At 41.6% G+C, this 21,312-nt stretch overlaps 1 protein-coding gene across 4 annotated transcripts in view; it reads right to left on the reverse strand.

Moving 5' to 3' along the window:
- Dtna (dystrobrevin alpha) overlaps nucleotides 1-21,312 on the reverse strand; it is a 349,673-nt gene that overhangs the window by 34,850 nt on the left and 293,511 nt on the right. For all 4 annotated transcript variants that reach the window (XM_055625819.1, XM_055625818.1, XM_055625820.1 and 1 more), the window contains 3 exons: nucleotides 19,134-19,217; nucleotides 3,857-3,944; nucleotides 3,267-3,364 (listed from right to left, as the gene is read on the reverse strand). In XM_055625819.1, coding sequence (XP_055481794.1) covers nucleotides 3,267-3,364; nucleotides 3,857-3,944; nucleotides 19,134-19,217 — 270 coding nt within the window. The remainder of the gene's footprint in view (nucleotides 1-3,266; nucleotides 3,365-3,856; nucleotides 3,945-19,133; nucleotides 19,218-21,312) is intronic.

Consider the following 21,312-nt stretch of genomic DNA (forward strand, 5'->3'; position numbering starts at 1 on the left):
CCTCTTCTCTCCTCCCCTCTCCTCTTCTCCTCTCCCTTCCTCTCCTTCTCTCCCTTCCTCTCTTTATTTCTCCTCCTCTCCTTCCATTTATCCCCTCCCTTCCCTTCCTCTCCTTTCCTTTTCTTTTTTATTCTCTTCTGTCTTGTTCTTCTATCCCTTTCCTTCTCCCTCCCACCATTGTCCCCAGGTCTATAAGCATGTATTTAGGAGTGCCCAATACAAAAACACCCAGCAGTATAATGGTGTCGAGGCACAGCCCAGGCAGTTAAGACAGTCACAGCACTTCCTGCTGATTGTAGAACCAGGACAAGACTCAGATGAGGGCAGATTTAATTGGGGAGGCAGAGGATTGGGTCACAAACCAAAGTGCTCTGGAGAAGTGAAAAGGCAGGTGAGTGGAGCCGCCTGGATGAAATACTGATGGGTCAGTGGGCAAATACTTTGTTTTCCCCTCTGTCTGTAAAGGGTACAGAGGGAGCCTAAAGTATGTGGAACTCAGGCCAGCTCTGACCTGTTCTCTTGATGCTGCAGACACTGTTCCTGATCTTGACATTCTATTTCTCATTCTCACTTCCAACTCCCAATTTTCCTCTTCGTATTAGACAAATATGAGGAAGAAGTAAGTGAGTAAAAGAGGGTCATTAGTGAAGCCTAGCTGTGTTAAGATTGTTATTGGGAAATCTGGAGTCCATAATGGAAAAAAGAGAGAACAAAAAAACCTCTCAATTGGAATTTTTAAAAGAATCTGCTACTAGTTATTCTTTTGCCTAATCATCTTCTGCACTAGTTATTTTAGTGCTATTTCTGGCATTATCTAGATACCACAGTACTTATTATTTCTCACCAGCATCTACTCAACTCTGTGAAAATAGAATCTGCATATTTAATTAGCTGGTTATTCTATCAAAAACACATAGGCATTTTATCACATCCCTGACCACTGGTCTTCATCACTACAGCTTAAATTTCATTTTTTTGGCCTATGGACAGTCTTAGATATTGACACTGCTAGTCTACCCTTCATCTCAGCCCCTTGGATTTACTCTGGAAAGTATCTTCATCATCTTCTCCAGAGATTATTTTAGTTTTTCTCTGTAATTCTTTCTTTTGTCTTCCATGGCCAAATTTTCATTTTGACATGTCCAATGAACCTAACCTTTTATATGATGCTAATTCCCGCTCCCAGCCTGGATCACAGAGATAATGCAAAGGATGTCACAGTGGAGAAAAGAGGGGGGCAGGATATATGATTTTTAAGGTTAATTTGTATGCCAGATAATAACAGTCATTGTGGCCACCTTAAAGGATTATTGAGAACGAAATGGAAGAAGACCAGTGGGCGTGTTCTGTACACACACAAGTTGCTGCTCCTCTGTTCTTAACAACCCAGAGTGAAGGTTAGGCTTCTTGCTTCTGTTACCTGGGGGCTTGGCTCGTTGTTATTAATCATAACTTTGGACCTCTCTTTCAGACGATGGCTCCCTCCTGGCTAGCAGTTACAGCATGTCTCAGGGAAGAAGGGCTGGAGTCGGGGGGTGTGTACGGTGATGTCTGTTGGGAATCCTGAATTAGCGAAAGGATTGCATGGCAAACTCCTCCTCTGGAGAGTGGCTTCAGTGTGACCACTGTTTCATCAGCCACAGGGCTCCCACAGCTGGGAAAGATAACTGTGTCCTCACCTCCCTTTCCTTTTCACTTGGACCCTTCATCTTCTTTATGAGCAACTCGCCGGTATGTTGACATTTGTTAATTCCAGACCAGCGCATTTTGAATAACCTTTCATATCACATATTATAAGTTTACTTTGCTACTGAACAGAAAAAACACTCTTCTGAATTCCAATTTTAATATTGACTAAGGTTTCCTAAAGGAACTGACACTTTGGAATTTTATAAACAAATTTAAAAAGGGAGCACTTTTCTTTCTTTTCAATTACTTTCTGGTGTCTGTAACAAGTGTTACATAAACCAGCGTAGCAACTCATAAACTGGTAACTATCCTGAACAAAGTCTGACGTCGAGAGATTTCCCCTCTCCTTTGCCTAATTCCTTACAGTGCCTCCTCTTTCGCCCTCCTTGGCTCTTGCTTCTTATCACTTGGTGAATTAGAGGGACCCTGTAAGGGAGCTCTCCTTGGTGGGTGAGGCCAGGACAGAGGAGTCATTTAGAAGTCATGAGGTCATAGTTTTTACACTATGTCCACTCTGACTTGTGGTTTCCTGGAAGATGACAGCCAGGTCCTAGGACAAGTCAGCCGAAAGAATGTTAACTAGAAAACACACGAACATGTGCTAAGTCTCTCAATTGTTATCTGTAGCGTCTTAGGGAATGTTTTGATTTATCCAAAATGTACTCAAAACTTTAGGCTAAAGTCTACAGACATGAAAAAACGACCAGTTTCCCCCTTTACGGCTATGGCACCAAATGTGACATTAGCATTAAGAGTGGGACCAAAGTGCTAAGACATTTGTGTTCTTCCAAGGAGTGTAGACTTTCTAAGCCATTCCCACGGGGAGCTCACCCAGGACTTAGTTTGATCTCTGCCTTGGCTTCTTGTTATTTTTTTTTTTTTTTCATTCAAACACACTTATTCAGCATCTACAAGTTTAGGCACATTCCTGAGCCCATGGAGGCTTTTGGCATGACCTCTGTTCTTAGAGAACTTCCATTTCATTCATGGAAGGTGGGGTTAAATGAGACATAGAGGGATAAGTAGGATTATTACAGACATCAAGGTCACACACAAGCACACAAGCACACACGCACGCATACACAAACACACACACAGACACTAACATGCACATACATGTCCGCACATTCTCACATGCACACATGAACTCACACATACAAACACACACAAATCACACCCATACACACAAGCACACGGACACACGCAAATCACACGCTCACATGCAAACAAAGCAAACACGTTGGTTGGGAGCTGGTGCTGGCGATGAAGTAGGCAGCGTTGGGGAGACGCTGTGGAGCCAGATTCCGTGGCACTAATCTGGGCTGAGCAGAGATGAGGCCTGCCGATGCAGAGACAAGACGTTTGGGTGGAACAATGGGCTGATAGTGAGGCTGCCTGACCGCTTCTTTAGCCTTAGAGGAGGGCTTCCAGGCAGCTTCCTATCCATCCCCGGGCAGCACACTACAGGCGCCCCTTCCCCCTTTTATACTAAGACTCCAGAAGCCATCTTCACTGACGTCACTCTCTTCAACAGGCACATAAGGAAACCCCAAAGATTTACGGTAAAAGACCCCTACCTGTTCTTGTTTTCGAGCTCTGCAATCAGCTGCCGTTGCTGCTTATTCGCATCAATGGTGAAGGAGATGTCTGGGGCGCTCCTCTGCTGCGCTGGCTGCTGTAACACATGCGGTTGACACTGTTTAACGTTAGGAATGGGAGCTCACCTGTAAGATGAAGATCAGGGGCTATGCAGACAGGGAAGAAGAAACTGTTCCATCGTGGGGGGCAAGAACAGAAAATTAAATTGCTACTCCTTCTAAAAATAAGCCATTCTACAGATCTCAAATACGCCCGCACCATGGAGAACAAATATCCCATTCTCAGCTTCTCAGCTGTGGGAATGAGGTTGGGTAAAGGGGAGGTCTGTGGGGCTTCCAACTGGGAATATCCCACTACTGCAGAGGTTTTGGTTTTTTGTCCTTCATATTGCTAAAGCTGGGACTGCATTACCGAGACACCATAATTATAGCAACACAGAGAGGGACAATAAGAAAAAGCACTGATTTTCTTGTTAATTAGCACCAAGCATATCGATAATAACGGACCAGGGGCATTAGCGATTCAAGGGCCACGGAGGCCAGCAGGTGGCTCCTTTCCTTCTACTTACGGGTGAGGAGGATTCTGCTGCCAGTCGTGCGGCGTACCTGGCGATCAGCCTGTGCTCTTCATCAAGCCTGTTTGAACTCTCAAGCATGCTACAGGGAACAAAGCACACAGGAGACTGTCAGGCCACAGAGAGATGGATAGATTCCTATCACCGCCACTATCATGGGCTTTGGCCACTTCACTGCTAAACATTCTCAAGCTCCTCACGTGTCTTTTAGATTAACAGTCTTCAACGTGGGTTCGTAGCATGATTCCGTGTGTGGCTAGGGAGGGCAATAATACCAGTCAGCCCAGTCATCTTATTAAGAAAACAACAATGAGAAGTGCTGTGACTTTTCTGGTGTTTGGAATATAAGACTATCGCTTTAATTGAATTTGATTGCTTTTAATGTTTTTATTTCACTTCAAAAATAATATGTCAAAAAGCAACAACATTAGAAAATATGGGAGTAGGGAGGACAGAGACCTTACTGTATTGCTGTGGGAGGACAGAGACCTTACTGTATTGCTGTGGTCCAGTGACTCCTGCCTGCTGGCACCCACATCCTTAGGTAATCTCCCTTTCCTGTGGTTGGCACTTACTGACCCCCATTTAGTGAACATAATATGGCAGAGGGATGGAAAGTCACTTTTTTTTTTTGAGACAGAGTTTCTCTAGGTAGCTTTGGTTATCCTGGATGTGCTCCATAGACCAGGCTGGCCTTGAACTCACAGAAATACGCCTGCCTCTGCTTCCCTGAGTGGGAAAGTCACTTCTAACATGGATTTAAAAGGCTGTGGCTTCCATTTTGGGTGTTCTATTCTCTTATGAGACTTGTCCTGAAGGAATCTGGATCCCATGTCATGAATCTGCCAGTATTCATGAGGGCCCAAAGCAACCAGGAAGGCGGAGGTCGAATCCCCACTGGTTGGTACTGCTGTTGATCCCAGAACAAAAGTGGGCACCTGGGCCATCACCCCTCAAACATCCTTGAGTCAAAAGCTTCTTGCTAAGCCAAGCCCAGATTCTTCCATGAAGCTGTGAGATGATGTTTAATTCTGGTTAAATTAGATGATGTTTAATTCTAATCTCTAGAGTAAAGGCACCATCACAAGGGCTGGCTTATCTAGATTTTGGGTGATGCTAAGAAAAGTTCAGTAACTAGTTCAATAACACTAGTCTTGTTAACAGATCAATCTTGGCTTGCTTTTTTTAAATCCATGATTATGATGTGTATAAGCTTAGAAACTGGTTCTCACTACCAAGTATATTTATATCATTCTTTGCTGGCCCTTCCACTCTCATTCTTAAAATAAAAATAGGAAGGACCAGAGAGATTGTTTAGCGGGTAAGAACACTGGATAATCTCCCGGAGGTCTCAGATTAAATTCTTAGCACCCACATCACATCCATAACCATCTGTAATTCCAGTCCCAGGAGATTTGCCTCCCTCATCTGGCCTCTGGAAACACACACACACGTGGCAAAACACTCGTATACACAAAATAAATACAAATTAAATAAAAATGATATTCATGATTGCTCATGGAAACACACACTCCTATGCTAGCATCACTAAAAGTTTTTAATTGTGAAGTCTCAGATTCATAAAGCAAGACACAATTATTCTACATGTTTACACATATGTATAAGTTCTACATATAAAGGTAACATGCGACATGGCCTCTGAAACTTCATTGTGAAGTGAGAAGATGGGTGGATCGCTTCATGTTTACTAAGCCAGGAGCTCCTCCCTGTTTTGTTGAACTTGTCACCTAACAATTTTCCCCCGGTACCTGGACCATCCCCCATGGCTGTTACCTCTGCCCTTATCTACATCCCTCACCCCTGCCAACCCTACCAGCTTTCCTCTTGAACAGTTCCGTTCTAGCCTTAGCCCTTCTCTGTGGAATACAACAAGTAAACATTATGAACACCCCAATCTACCAATTTATCTCTACACACAGAGAGAGTCTCTTCTTTTTGATCGTCCAGCTGAGGTGAAAACAGATGCAATGAACATCCAGTCGGCATGCTGCCTGGAACACATCAGGGGCTAAAACTTATTAGCGACCACATGATTTTGCCTCTTGATAACCTCGTGAGTCACATTCATGGCTCCTGTCTGTTTAAAAATCTCAGCAACTATCTGAACCATCTAGAACACAGGGCGCCACAAACTTTAAAGTCTAAACGTGATGCTCAGGGCCATGAAACTTTAGTTTTTGAATGCTTTAGTGGGGTTGGTGGGACTGGCTGAGGTTTGAGGGATCAACCTGAGAATTTGAACTGCTGATTTATATTTGAAACTGCTGAGTTTCGGAAGTTTATATCCCTGGTCTGAGAAGATCCCTTTTCAGAAAGATCGAGAAGATCTAAACATTCAAATAAAACACCCGCATAAAAGAAACTAGGACCATGTCTAAACCATATAAAATATACATTTTGTGAGTATTCAACTGATACTCACATAACTGTTGGATACTTTACAGACATTTTTTTGAGAGAACAAAATTCTAGAATGCAGAACTCACATAATATTTAATATCAGGCCCAACGTTGACTGAACATAAATTTTAACAGAGTATTCCAGATTTATTTGTGTAGAGTTGATGCTTGAATGTAGATGTATATCTTTTATAAAGCAATGTCTGCATTATGCAGGGCTTAAGATTGCCACGTTTCTTAACATAACTTCAATATAAAGGGAGAATTACACTCACTCACTGCCTTTGCTTTAGACAAATGCCTAACCTATTAAGAGACCATTTAGTTTGATTTGAACACGTCTGTCATTTCTGGTTGATGTGTAAGAGAATAACTGCACAATTTAACATGGTTTGTGCAGGTTCAGGTACCAAGTGCTCTGAGCTCGGGGGGATCAGCCATTTGAGGGCTTGAAAGTGACTTTGTCATGAACACCTGTGAGTGTTTTGATAAATGTGTAATAAAAAACCTTGATAAAAGACTTTATGGTAAAAGTATTTTTTTTTATTATGAATGACCTACAAGCAAATAAAGTATGAAGGTTATATATAAAAAAAAGCCTCCTGGCAATGTAAGCTACAAAGATATGAGATCCTGTCTCATAAGCGATAACTCATATCCCATGCCTTTCTTCCCCCAACAAGGCTTGAATGAGCGTTGGGGTGATATATTACTCAGTTCTGCATACAAATGATTTATGAGCCTGAATGAACCTTTCAGGATGTTCAAATTATACACAGGTGAAGGGGACATTCCTCTGATAAGTTCCATTATTTCAAGACCTCAGTTATACACAGTTGAAAATAAATAACCAATAGCCTGTAAATTATTAAAATAAATATCAACGCCAGCACTTTCTCTAGTGCTAACTGTTCACTTGAGGACTCTAAAAATCAGTAACCTACAAGATGGTGGTGGGAGGAAAGGGTAGTGCCGCTCTGCTGGCCGCTTCTGGGATGAAGGGAGCCGTTGTTTTGAAAGCTCTTTGGCTCCTACCTTAAAGGCATGGCCTTTAGATGGATTTCAAATGGCATTCCTGGGATTTCAGGTGACAACCAGTCAGGTCAAGGCTTAGTAAATTGAGGTTTTGCAAAGATTTCTGGGAACTCAAGACTGTTCCATTTCTTTGATACTTCTGGGGCTGGGCGGGCCTGATTTGACTTCCAGGGTGGGCAGGACGTGAAAGTATGGTGCAGCAGAAAGCAATAGAACAAGAATAGAAATACTTCCATGTTCCTCTCCAGATGGCCTTTTCTTTTCTGTTTGTTTGGATGAAGACACTAACATTAATTTTGAGGTTATCAAGTCTGATGTGTTATTCTTCTCTTAAAATTAAATAGCTAACACAGTGGTTCTCAGCCTTCCTGATGCTGCAACACTTTAATACAGTTCCTTATGCTGTGGTGAGCTCCAACCATAAAATTATTTTGCAGTTACTTCACAACTGTAATTTTGCTCCTTCTATGAATTGTAATGTAAACATCTGTGTTTTCCAGTGGTCTTAGGCGATCCCTGTGAATGGGTTGTTCAGCCCCAAAAGGGGTCATGACCCATAGGCTGATAACTACTGAGCTAATGGAAGACTCACCCAAGATGCTATTAGTTGTTAATTCCTGAGTAGAAGATTAAAAAAGAATGTGTGTGAGCATGTGTGCATGTGTGTGTGCATTCGTGTGTGTCTGTATGTGTACATGAGTGCATGTATGTGTGCGTATGTGTTGTGTGTGTTCACATGTATGCCCCAGCACACATGTGGACATCACAGGACAATTTGAGGGAATCATTTCTCTCCCACCATGGGGATTCCTGGGATCAAACTCAGGTCAGGGAGCCTGGTGGCAAGTACCTGCCAAACTACCTCAGCAGCCTGGAAGGGTGTCGTTTTTAAATCAGATTCTATCCTATGTTTTACAGGTGGATGAGACCAAAAGATGGATGGACAATACTGTCCAAGCAACTGGAAGACAGTGAGCATCAGAGGACTGAAGCGGAAAAGAACGAAGTAATCCTAGGGCCTGAGCAGTGTTTTTATGTGACTAAAAATGGGGAGGGGAAGAGCTAAGTCTTGATGTTTGTTATCAGGACTCTTGAATGAATGATGTGCAAGGAAAAAGCAGGAACTCAAAAACCGGTGTTATTAGATCACACCAATATAAACTTGTTATAGTGGCTTCTCTGAAGAAAGCCTTCAGACTCCTTTAGTAAGACCTTAACTTTGTAACTAAAAAGTTAAAATAAAAATTATACACTCAGTCAAGTTTTAGCCTACACATTACAGATACAGACACATAGAGTAAGTGGATTCAGGGTTGAAGTATGTAATGGAGTGAATTGCATTTTTCTCTGAATTTATTCATTATAACCCCAGTACCCCGCTAACTTTATGACTATCTTTGTAGACAAGGACTTTAAAGCAATGCTTAACATTACATGAAATCATAAGCCATTCAGCATGACTGGTACCCTTTAAGAAAAAAAGATACTGTGGAGATATGTGATTTTAGTTTTTGTGTTGTTTTATTTTTATTGAGACAAGAGCTCATGTAGCATAGACTGGCCTCAAACTCACTGATTGGCTAAGTATGACCTTGAACCCCTATCCTTCTGTCTCCACTTCTGGCAGAGCTAAGATTACAAGCCTATGCCCCTATGCCTGGTTCATGCGGTGTTGGAGCTCAAGCCTGGAGATGCGTGCACACTAGGCAAGCCCCCCAAGAGCTGAGCGACAACCCCAGCCCTGGGGGACAATTTTAAATGAGTCGTATTACAAATCCATTTAGCAATAGATCTACTAGTAATGCAATATACAATTTCTTATATTCAGGATCAAGAACAGACCGGTTTTAACTTAGTTATAGGAGATCAAGAGTCTAATCAAGAGACAGCAACTGATCATGACAGCAGATTATACTCCATAGGCTTTAGCTATTTCCCCTGCCTCCCTTATAGCATTTTGGGAAACATACTAGCCATCTGAACAACATGTGTAGAGATGTAATCTAGATTTGTTTTTAATCTTCTCTTCTGTCCGTTGGAGATATTTTCCACGAATCACCAGTAAGCCCAGGTAACTGATAAGCTTTAGCGAGGGCAGCAAGTAAAGAGGTCAGTGTGTTTCCCTGTGAGACTCCCTCCTTCCTCCCTGGAGAAGGCCCTCACAGACCACACACCGTTAGACCAATCAGAAAGGCATTGTATGCTTTCACTGAGCTGCCAGCGACTTGTTTGGTTTAACTTATATCAGAACCACCAGCGACCTGAGTGTTTCTTGAACTCAGAAGCAGAGCGTTTGTGAATAAGCCACCTTTCTGCTGTGTTAAGTAATTAGTATAGGGTATCTCACATCTCACAAAGGGTGAAAAGAGGAAGGGCTTCTGTGTCAGAGGGCCTGTGTGCAAGCCCCCACCAGCAGCCAACCTTGGATCATGCCTTACGTCTCGCATGAAGCCCACATTTTCCTATTAGTCTAATGGAAATAGGAATATTTAGCCTTCTAAAGAAGCAAATCAAATAGTGTAGTACTGCAAATGAATCTTGAGAACTTTGAAAACTATTTTATAACTTTAAGACTTATGACTATTCTGGCTGCTTTGTCCATAAAAGAGATCAAAGAGAAAAGTTTTGCCTATTTTAAATCTTAATATTTAAATGAAATAAAGTAAAAATAAAAAATCATTGTACTAATTCATAAAGGGCACTAACATGCGAGCAGCCACTATGCTTATTGATAATGGTTAAAATAGGTTAAAAAAGGAAACAAAGATAGTATAGTAGGAAATGCAGATGCGTGAGTAGATGTGTGGAGGCTGTCAGCCACAGGGTGGCGCTGTCTGTGGAAGCTGTCCAGAGGACGCTTGCCGGCAAGGGTTAAATGAGAAGGGACGGACACTCTTTAAAGTCTCTGTTCACTCTTCAGCTAGCAGCTGTGTCACTGGGGTGAGGACTCTGGTAAACCCTAAAATGGCATCATATTCATAAACGGGAGTGAGAGTATTTACTCGAAGGATCAGGAGAAGACATGTATCAATCCTGCGTCTAAAAAAACATCTAGGGCATCAAAAATAGGAACGAAGTTTACAAATAATCAAGGGAGGGGAATGTTCTAGAAACACCAACAACAGAGTGGTGAGAGCCCCAGCACACGTGTGTCTGCTGTGTGATTGGAGGATGCTATGAGGATTACTTTAAAAATCATTTTAAAATTTAACAGTATATGACATTGGGAACTGTGGTCACATTCAGTCTCCACTGCCTGTTCTACTCCCCCCACTCCTAACGACTTCCTCCTTCCCATCTGGTTCTCTTCATAGGATGGCTAATTTTGACTATCAACTTAACTCCATTAAGAAATACCCAGAGGAGGGGAGAACACTTGGGTGTGCCTGTTACAATATTTCCAGAGACAACCAAACTCTAGACACTTTGAGGCAACGAATGGATTAACCCTTTGATGGACTCATGTCATTATTGGGAAGTGATAAAAGGCCTAATTGGAGGTGCCTAATTGGAGGGTGTAGGCCACCAGGAGAAGGTCCACAGAAACATTAATTTACCCATTTCTTGTATTGCTATTGGTTATATGCTATCTGCCACGACGCAACTCTTGCTCACATGCTCTTGCCACCATGATATTCTGCTTCACACTTCATCCAGAGACACAGTGGCAAGTGATCATTCTCTGAAACCATCAGCCAAAATAAATTATTGTTGTGATCAGGCATTTGGCCAGTGATAAGCAAAGGCACTGAAACAGATGCCTTGCAATAAAGAAGAGACAAGAGGCCTGATATGCTGAAGGTGTAAACCACATTAGTGGGAACTGAACCCCAAACTTGCCTGAATATTTATAACAGCACAAAAACCCCACAGGTCCTCAGTTCAGAGACAACTGGAGTTTTAAAGCAGAACTAAAATGTTTTTAAAGAAATGGTTTGCTAAATAAGTTTGTGCGGCAGTAGTCTAAACTGAATTGAAACATACATTCAATAAAAATATAGTCTGCTTTTACTTTTATTTAAACTTCCAATAACTATTCCTAAAGTGATAACTTTAATCAACCTCCTATGTCATGCTTAAAACAGAGAAAAACTTTGCAAATGCCTTTAGCTCAATCCTAGAGCTTTGCATACTGGATTTATCTAAAATCAGCTTTATGACTTCTGGGCCTGAAAGCAGGTTTCATCCTGATGGCTACTTTAATACATTTGTCAGTGAGAGAATCGTTCAAAGACAATACAATTTCCCCCATGTTATCACTGTTTTAAGGCCACATAACTTTCCCTATTTTTTGCTCCAATCTGAAATGAATAAAGCATTGTTTCTCCGATCAGTGGAAACTTCCACTGATCTGAGACCCTTGAAATAAGAACCACCTCCATCTTGTAGTGCCATGACTCTTGCAATGGAACCTTCTGCAGGGCCTAATTCCTGTGATATTAGATGGTAACAGGTGTCACTGACCTCATTCACACCAGCTTCCACTGTAGCCAAGAGAAAGCCAGGTGAGAACTCTGTGATACAGTGGCGGGAAGCATTCAGGACAACATCACAAAAGCTTTGGTTAACTGACCTAGGTGAAAAGTTCCTGGTTCACCTTCGGCTTGGGGCAACTTAGTTCCTGTCTAAGACTGCTTGTCAGTAACCCAGGCTGTAGCCCTCTGTAGGGACAGGCTAGTAGTTGAGCCTAAGCATGATGCACTAACCATGAGGGCTTGCTCCGGAGCATGTTGACATACAACCCAATGAGAACATGTTCATCAGCTAGCCTGTCTGCCACGTTCAGGCTGTACTGTATCCTAAAACAGGGCAGGAGGAAAGAAGAATTAAGAGAGGTGGACAGAAATAAGCAGACACAGGAGGAGTGTGTTTGTGGTAGGAAAAGCATACAGAAAACCAAGCCTGTAAAGGGAGACTATCGGTGATATTCTATAAAACAAACAAATAAACAACAACAACAACAACAAAAACCAAGCAAATCCAGGCAAGGGAATCCACAACTTCATTCTACTAACTTTCAAAACACTAAGTAAGTTTTTAGAAAAGAGATTTGCATTCTTTGAGCACAAAGACCACAAACTTTTCTGTGTGGAAAACATACCGAAATTCATTACAACAGAGATTAAGTATTGTCTGGAAAATTGGGTTAGCCATACAAAATTAAAATAAAAGAAAAAGGGAAGTAGAGGCAGTAATAACACACGTGTGTCCAACTTGGAATAACAACTTGGTGTTAGTGAGTTATAGGACAGTTGCTATTCCAGGTCAAATGGTCTTTCACATGCGAACCACAACAAAAGAATCTCCATCTTTAGTCGAGTTAGTTCAGGATCCCGGCACACTCTGGCTTGAACTTACCCTTTGCCTTTCAGAAAGGCTGGAGCAGCCCTAGCCAGCATTTTGTTCTGTTCTACTTCACTGTTCTTGGGAGGAGAGCTAGTTAATAAGACGGGAAAGCCAAGAAGAGCGTAAACACAGCGACGCATCGAGAATAGAAGCCGGCATCAGAAACTCCCTCGTCTAGAGCCACACTCTATGTGGACAGATGGCTTAGGATTTTAAAATGCTCAAGATATCTTCAAGATTTCCAGAGAGTTTATCTATGAGAAGAAACCTACCTGAGCACCATAACAGCCTACCATGACCTCAGGCTTGACCTCTGCTATTTGTTTAAAGAGGAATGAGTACAGCACATGGCTAGACATCAGGAGACTCTAACATTTATTTAAAGGTATGATGGGTCCTGCCAGCATTTTTACTTTTGTGCTGGAGAGATAGCTCAGTTGTTAAAAGCATGTCCAGCTCTTTCAAAGGACCCAGGTTTGGTTCCCAACACCTACAGCCGTCTGTGACTCTAGCTCTGGGGACCTGGTTTCCCTATGGTCTCAGGGGTACTTTTCAGGATATTTATCTTTATCCTCCAAGATGGGAGCTTCCCATCATGGCGAGCAAACACCCTGACTTGGAGTTGGTGTTTACCGTAATGTTCCGATATTCTACCCAAACAGCTCTCTAAAGCTTGTTCCCCGAAGCAGCTCCTTATCAGATAATCACTTTTCTTCCTCCTTCTCAGTGTGTCCCCAATCCTTTCCTCTACCTGAAGGTAGTTACATCTGTTACAGAATTGATCTCCGATGTCCACAAACCATTCACGGTGCTGAGAGAAATATCAACTCCTCCTCCTCCGCACAAAATGAGCTCCCTGCCCTCTAACATTTCCTTGCTCACTGAGTATCAGAAATTATGGCAGTATCTCCTTAAACCAAGGAGCTATTAGGCCTGTTAAATTATTCAGGCCTATCTTCTGATGATGAATGCAAGATTAAAATAAAGACCCAGGAGAGACAACTAACTAATGTGTTTTGGAGGATCAAACACTTTCAGGATATTTCACGTACAGTTGTTCATTTTGAAGGCTGACAACTGACACCATGATTTTTACTTTAATGAGACCATTTTTTGAGGAGTCTTGACATGAAATTCCACACGTACACTTGTTGGATTTTGCTGAAACCTGACATTTGTGTTTTACAATAACTCTGCTTATGTTGGAATACTCTAATAAGCCCCGATCAAGAACATTTGTTTTTCTTTTATTGAACGTAGCCTCAAAGGATTGTATTTGCTCTCATGGAATGTGGAATATTTAATATCACTGTGATTAAATTGAAAACAATATTTTAAACGGTTGCAGATTTTTTTTAAAAAGCAAAAATTTAATTTTATTAATTCTTAATTGACAGACTGAAAATGCTTATAAAGCAGTTCCTTCGTCAAGTGATTTTTTTATTTTTTTAAGATTTATTTACTAATTATGTATACAGTGTTCTGCCTGCATGTACACCTGCATGCCAGAAGAGGGTACCACATCTCATTATAGATGGTTATGAGCAACTGTGTGGTTGCTGGGAATTGAACTCAAGACCTTTGGAAGAGCAGCCAGTGCTCTTAACCTCTGAGCTATCTCTCCAGCCCTTGTCAAGCAATTTTCAACAGTGAAAACCTGCTTCACTAACTTACTCAATAGTGATGAAGTCATCAAACTGACTTAAATTCAATAAGTTTCTCATCACTTTAGTGAAGAGAAAGTTTCTTGAAACATCCCATTTCTCTTATCTACATTTCAACAGCTCAAATCTGAAACACAAAACTCTGGATTATGCAAGTCAAAATTATGTGTAAAAAACAGGTTATTGTCCCAGCGGGAAGATTAGTTACCCATGGGGATGGAGAAATAGTTCAGCAGTTAAGGGCTTCCACTGCTTCTGCAGACAACTACACTCACACTAGACTATAACTGCAGTCCCAGGGAAGCTGGTGCTCTTGCTTAGGCCTCCATAGTCATCTGCAAGCACATGATGCATGTAAACTCACACAGGTGCACACACACATGAATACACATGAATAAATGAAACAAACTTAAAAAAATAAAACTGACAATCCATCACTTCAGGCTGATGTAAACACTAAACCGTCTCAAATAGATATCATAGAAGAAATAAGAGTTCTGAGGCCAGTCTTGCTTGATCTCATTTGCTTTGCTGTTCACTGATCTCATCAAGCTGTATCAATTGTACGCCTGTCGAGAGAGTCTATAGAGAAGTCTTCTGTGTACAGAACATGCGTAAACACTAAAGCATTCCTGCTCCCAGGAAAATGAGACAGCCATGGTTTTAATGATGCGCTAATATATTTATATGGAAATTAGAACTTTGTTTGAAGACTGTGTTAAGTCTAGCTTATAAATGGATTGAAATAAAGATTACATATGGAGTGTGCTTGTTTTATATATAGACTATATACATATATAAATGTATGGAATTTAGTGTAATGTGCACAGGAATTGTGAAGATCCCAAGGAAATCATCAATGCAGTGCCAGGTAGAGTTGATGAATTGGCCAGGTTTTGTTACTGAAGATGGCTGACTTCTAATCTTAGACAAATGTCAGCCATCGGGGAACTTTGCCTGTCAGAAGCAAAGGCTGAATTTGTTAACCACTTTGGATGACCTAATCACAGATGTCTATAACGTAGTTTCACCCATTTAAAGTGAGATTAAAAGCGGAGACATTAAGTATAGAATCTTTGAGTAAGCAGAAGTGTTTGAAAAGAAGAAAACAAACACAGGGAATTAGCCTGAAAACATAAGCCAGAAAACCAAATGACCATCAAGTTAGGCAAGGAAAACGTCATGTAAAGGCTGTCCCTCTGGGAGGAGTCAGGGTTTGGGAGGTCGGTGGGGTGTAACACACTGGGTGTGTCTGTGGGTACCTTCTCATAGGTACCACGGGGATTCATGCAATGCCAGTAATAAAAAAATGGAAAAAGCATATTAGATTGTATTCAGAACACTATAGAATTTATGTAAGCACTTTCCTAATATTTAGAGAAGAATAAGAACTAGCTAGGAACCGTACATAACATCCAATGTGGTTATTTTCATGAATATTACCCCCTTTAGAAGTTATAACCATGAAAATGCTCATGAAATCTTTAAATCATGCTCTTACTATTGGAAGTGTAAGAAATTAGCCATTTGTACTTGGCGTCATAGCTTGGGAGGGAGATGGATCATAGTGAAAGCTGCTTATTTAACATTGGAAAGAAGTAGATAACTCTTGCTTACACACTAAGCAGGGGATTTGGGAAGAGATTTAAGATTTTACAGCTTAGGCATGATGCCCAAAGAGAAAGCTGACCATACGTAAAAAGGCACTGTGGGCAGTGAAGGGGAGAAAGGGCCTCTGAGGCTGGCTTTGTGGTCAGTCTTTGTTTGCTGTTTTTGCAACAGTGCTATATGATCTCTCATAAACTTAGCTACCATTGTTGGCCTGCCATATTCTTGTGTTAATGGTAGGCTTTCACTGATACAACCATGCCTTCATGTGCGTTTATAAGAGAACAATCCAGATTCAGAGTTGTAGTTTGTGGTCAGGAAAATGAATGAGGTGAATTGGTCTACAAATTTGTTGTTTGACCCACTTCTGACCTAATTGCTAACTGTCATTGAGTATAGATTTGTTTCTATGACACACAAAGATTTCCCAGGACTGAGGGTGAGTGCCTGCAAGATTTCCCTCTTACTTTCAGCTAATGGAAAAGTGAATTGTGTATCTAGCTGGAAAAGGATGTAACTCAGGGGATGCAACTGATGGTGGTGGGACTGGAGCCCCACATGCATAAATCTGCATGATGGTGATCACTAGAATGTTAAAGGACTTCAAAGACACATCCTAGAGCCTTCTGAAGACCAAAGTGGCAGGCTTGAAAAGGAGTTAGTAGTGAGGCTCTTGCTGTGGTGATTTCAGCTTATCTATGGCCCGACTCATTGTTGTCAGATCGCCAAGATTCCTAGGTCACATTACAAATGACTGACAGCACAGGTCATGTAATATAGCCATATAAGTTTCCCTAAAACTCAATGGGACTATAAAGGGACCATTAGGATGTGATGGAAAAGGGACCAAGTTCTAGGTCATGTTTCACTAATCTGGCTTCGTTCCAGAAGGAAGGGGGCCTTAACTCATGCTTTTGGCATGATGTAGTCACATCAACTTTACTGTGGATTGTGGTAAGGAAAGTGGAAACCATTCAATAGTGGCAGCATCAAGTGTGAGAAATGAAGCACCAGCAGTAGGAAAGTGGCCCCCAAATCACCTCTCCAATGCGAATCAGGTTATCTTTCTGTGACAAGAAAATGGTCCTGACTCAGTGGGACAGAAACGTTGTAAGACCTTTAGCTGCACCAAGGTCTAGCTGGAGGCTTTTGTTCTTGCCTTGCATCCAGTGATGGACCATTCCTCAAGGATCCTTCGAGAGTCTTAGGAATCACCATCTAGAGCCTTGAAAATTATACATGACCCAGCTTGGTACTCGTCGCATACTCATACTATCACAAAGCTATGCAAGTTATAAAATAATGAGAAATAAGAGGAAGAGCTGAGAAACCCGCTCAACCTTCCCTTGAAGACCTATCGTCTCCTCTAGAAGACTAAGGATTTTCATGCTAGGGCAGAGACATCAGCTTTATAGCAACCGTTTAATGGCTATAATTCTCAAACACTCAGAATGAGGGCCGCTGACCAAGCCCCAAGGTTAAGCTTTTGCATACAGCTTTCTGAGTGAGTGCTTAGCTGTGGGGCTGGACGCTCTTAACTGCTCAAGTGACCTGAGGGGTGCGGACAATGAAACCTCCCATGGACAGAGCAAGGCCCACTCAGAGAGGACAGATGTTCAGTGTACACAGCTTTATTGAGCAGCACCCTAAAAACAGAAATTCAAGTCCAGTCTCAGCAGTGAGAAGAACCACACGTTTTATACAAACCTGTGGTTCACAGGGAATAGGACAAAAGGACTGAAAATCAGAAGAAAGGGAAGCGACCAAATTTTAGGTTAATAAAGGAAGCAGAAAAGCTCAAATTATTTAGGAATAATTTAGGGAACAGGAAGTCATGTTATCCATCTAGACGCATCCACCATAAGCGCTGTCCGAGCTGAAATGATATAAAATGACCTTCAGTAAGGATGGGGTCTGCCTTGGTGTGGCGTTTTCAGAATTCAGAGCTCCCTGAAAAGCACAGCATCTTTCTAGGGAGTGTATTAGTTCCTCACTAGATAGATGCATAGGCCTGTGTCTCCCAGTTACCATACGATTTCTTTCAGGAAAGATGGCTTTATGTGTTCATAGTTATGAAGAGGGATAGTCATAAGAAGTTAGGGGGATACATAAATATCACTTTTTTCTGTGCATATTCTGTAGTATAAATGTCTTATTGTTTATTTCAGATTTAACTTACATAATGGAAACACCACAGGTAAACATATTGTCTTTGTTGTGCTTATTATAATTAAGGGGATCTTTTTCATCACAGGCTCCAATGGATGGGCATATACAGTGATGCAAGGGGGAAAATTAGAAGTAGGATTGATTGATAAGCCTTTCTCATTTAAACTCTCTCTAGAATGTGCCAGAACAGGAAAGGGTGCAAAGAAGTTGGCACCTACCCATTATCTCAGAGCAAAAAAGGATTGTGCCACAAGGCAGTTGGGATCTGATGTTCAATCACATCTTTGTCTTCCTAACCTTCCTGCTTGCTTTCCTGTGAGACTCCATGCATTCACCAAATAACTCACTGGTGTTGATTTTTGATATCCATCAAATGAGCCAGCACACCTTTTGAGCCCTGTGTGTTCCTAACACTAACACTCAAGGGATTGCATGAGTCTACTGTTCCTTGAACACATCTGGTGGATTTTGTGCAAAAAGATGAGACACAACACCACATCTTTGAAAAGTTCTTGATATTATTCATGTAGTTGTTTATATGGAAACTGTATTCTAGGTTTGGTCATTAGCCCTGGCCCCAGGAATTCCAGAGGTGACCCAGAAGAGTAATCACTTACATCTGGAGTCTTAAATAACGAGTAATTTTATACTCTTTATTATAATGTACTACCGTATCATGAAATTCCAGTGCCACACTTCCTCAGGCTATTCCAAGGGCCAGAAACATGATTTGCTTAGTAATACAGAAAGAATATGTATAAGCAGTAAGGTTGAAGTATACCCCACATTCACTCTGTGGGGGAGGATATAATTCAGATTTCCAGAGTTTATAGAAACCTCAAGAGCCAGCCCATCCCTTTACATATGTCCTTGTGAGAAAAATTGAGAACAAGTAATGGGCATTTACAAACTCATTTCCAATAATAATAATACTCCACATTTGACTTACAGCAGGATATTTTTCTCACCATAGTATCAAGCTTATTCGGAAAGGGAAGGCTGATTTAGTGGAAGGATTGGGGACTCACCTCCTAGTGATGAAAGGACTTCCTGAGGAGGGAACAGAGTGGGAGAAGAGTGTGTCATTCATGCTGGTTACAGGTCTCGGAGGCCTGAAATAAAACACATTGTGCATGGAAAGTTAAGGCAAAGTTACACGTTAAAACTTCCCACCATCCATGGAGAAAAAGGATGAGAATCAGAATTGTCTCTCGCTCAAGATCCACAGAAAAGCTTCTATATGCCAATGGAGTTATTCAAATGACGTAAAGTTACAATTCCTCATGGACACAGAGGATTAGTTAAACTTAAGGAAGACATTAGGAGACGGGAGTTTTTTTCCATGAGCATTGAACCTTGATGCTTTTTGAGTCATGTTTCTGAGAAGATCAAGGATTCTGAAAGTTCTATGTGCTCCTCATGATGGTGGCTCTCCTTAAAGGACAGACACCAAAATAAAGTCACCCTTGGTTTTATTTGTCCTGTACCTGTGTGCTCCTGTGATGAAGCAGCACCAGGAGCTGTGTCCCTGCTCTTTGGATGACCCATGTGAAAGGTTATATGGTGTCAACCATCCCATAAACATCATCATATTCATAACAGACGTGAGGGATAAGTAGTGGCTAGTGATCCTCAGGACTGCCTGTGGTCCTATACACCAAGTGGATTGGGTCTGTTGTCCTCTGTTATAGTTCCATTTTGTCTTATCATTGTCTTTATCATGTATGTCTCACATCGGATAAAACCGTAGAGCCCAGATCCCTATCTCATCTCCTAGACTTTTTTTTTTCTTATTGTGGGTTAATATATGATATCTAATAATAGTCTAGAGCTCAGGAGATAAAGTACATACTTAGACATCATTCATAGTGAAAGAAAACATTTATTTATTTGTTTACCTATCAAGGTGGCATTTATTTATTTACTGAGTCTCGAAGCCTAGAGTAGCTGCCAACTCACTAAGCTGCTGAGGATGACCTCCACATTCTGATTCTCCCACCTTCACCTCCTGGATACGGGGGCTGGGGGGTCTCGCAGATGTGCCATGAAGTCAGGTTTCTGTGGTGCTGAGAAGCCAGCGGTGGCCACATTCTATGCCAGGCAAGCACTGTACCCACTGAGTTACGTCTCAAGGCCCAAGGGGACAGCTTTACCATAATTCCCCATTTTAAATGGACAGTAGAACATATTTTGGAGATGAGACATTAGTTGGCAGTTGTCTAAGAGAGTTGATTAGCAATTAGTTAATGTAAGCGGCTTAGATTAACCCGTTAGTTTTGGCGTTGTGCCTTGTACAACAAAGAGTAGACCTGTTGAGTTTGTGCGGTGTGAAGCACAGGTTTGAAATCTCAGCACTGGCTGTGAAATTTCACTGAAGCATCTTCCTGGCATCAGGAGCTGCACTACGTCCTAAGGTTCTGCGAGTCACATCACTTCTTGGATGAGGTCAGAACAGCAGACTCACCATGTCACCCACTCTGATGTACCAGCCGGGGCTCAGAAAACAATCTCAGAGCTTTGGATTGCTTACCTGGGATGCCTCTTTGTGATAAGGAAGCAACACAAGAGTACTTAAAACTAGTGGTGCCTCAAGGTGAATGGCTTCATTTTCTAGGGGGGATCATTGCGATGATCATTGATCATTGCATCCAAATGTCCTCTGAAATCAGGAAGGTGGGCACACTGATGTTTAACACAGCAATCGGGATGAGGTATGTTCATCGTAGCTCTGCAAAAAGTTGAAACTGACCCCACACTTCCTGTTTCATTTTGACAAAAGGAGAAAGAAAAAGACCTTTCCCATTTTGCTCTGTATCTAGGAGACGGAGAACAAATGAATCGAGAGTGCTTTTTAATTAGCCTTGCCAATTTTCTTTATTGAAACTGGTCGTCACAAAATGAAAATTGGGGCTTCTTAGAAAATTGCTTCATAATTAAGGGCCACCAATCAATACGTTGGATACGGGCAGAAAATGGCAGCTTTCAAGCAACTCACATTCCTGACTTCTGCCATCACCGAATGGCAAGTGACCTTTCTTGGCATAAGCACCACGTGGGAGATGGAAAAACATGTTTATTCTTACTAATGTGAAACATCCCCACATGAACAGTGAGTCTCAGAAGTAACATACAAAGAAGTTGTTTTTTGTTTTTTTTTCTTAGCAGAGAACTTACAAATAGCTAAAATTGACATCCTCCTCAAGCACA

Source organism: Psammomys obesus, unplaced genomic scaffold (genome assembly GCF_907164565.1).
Source record: "Psammomys obesus unplaced genomic scaffold, mPsaObe1.curated_primary_1811, whole genome shotgun sequence".
Classification (NCBI taxonomy): Eukaryota; Metazoa; Chordata; class Mammalia; order Rodentia; family Muridae; genus Psammomys; species Psammomys obesus.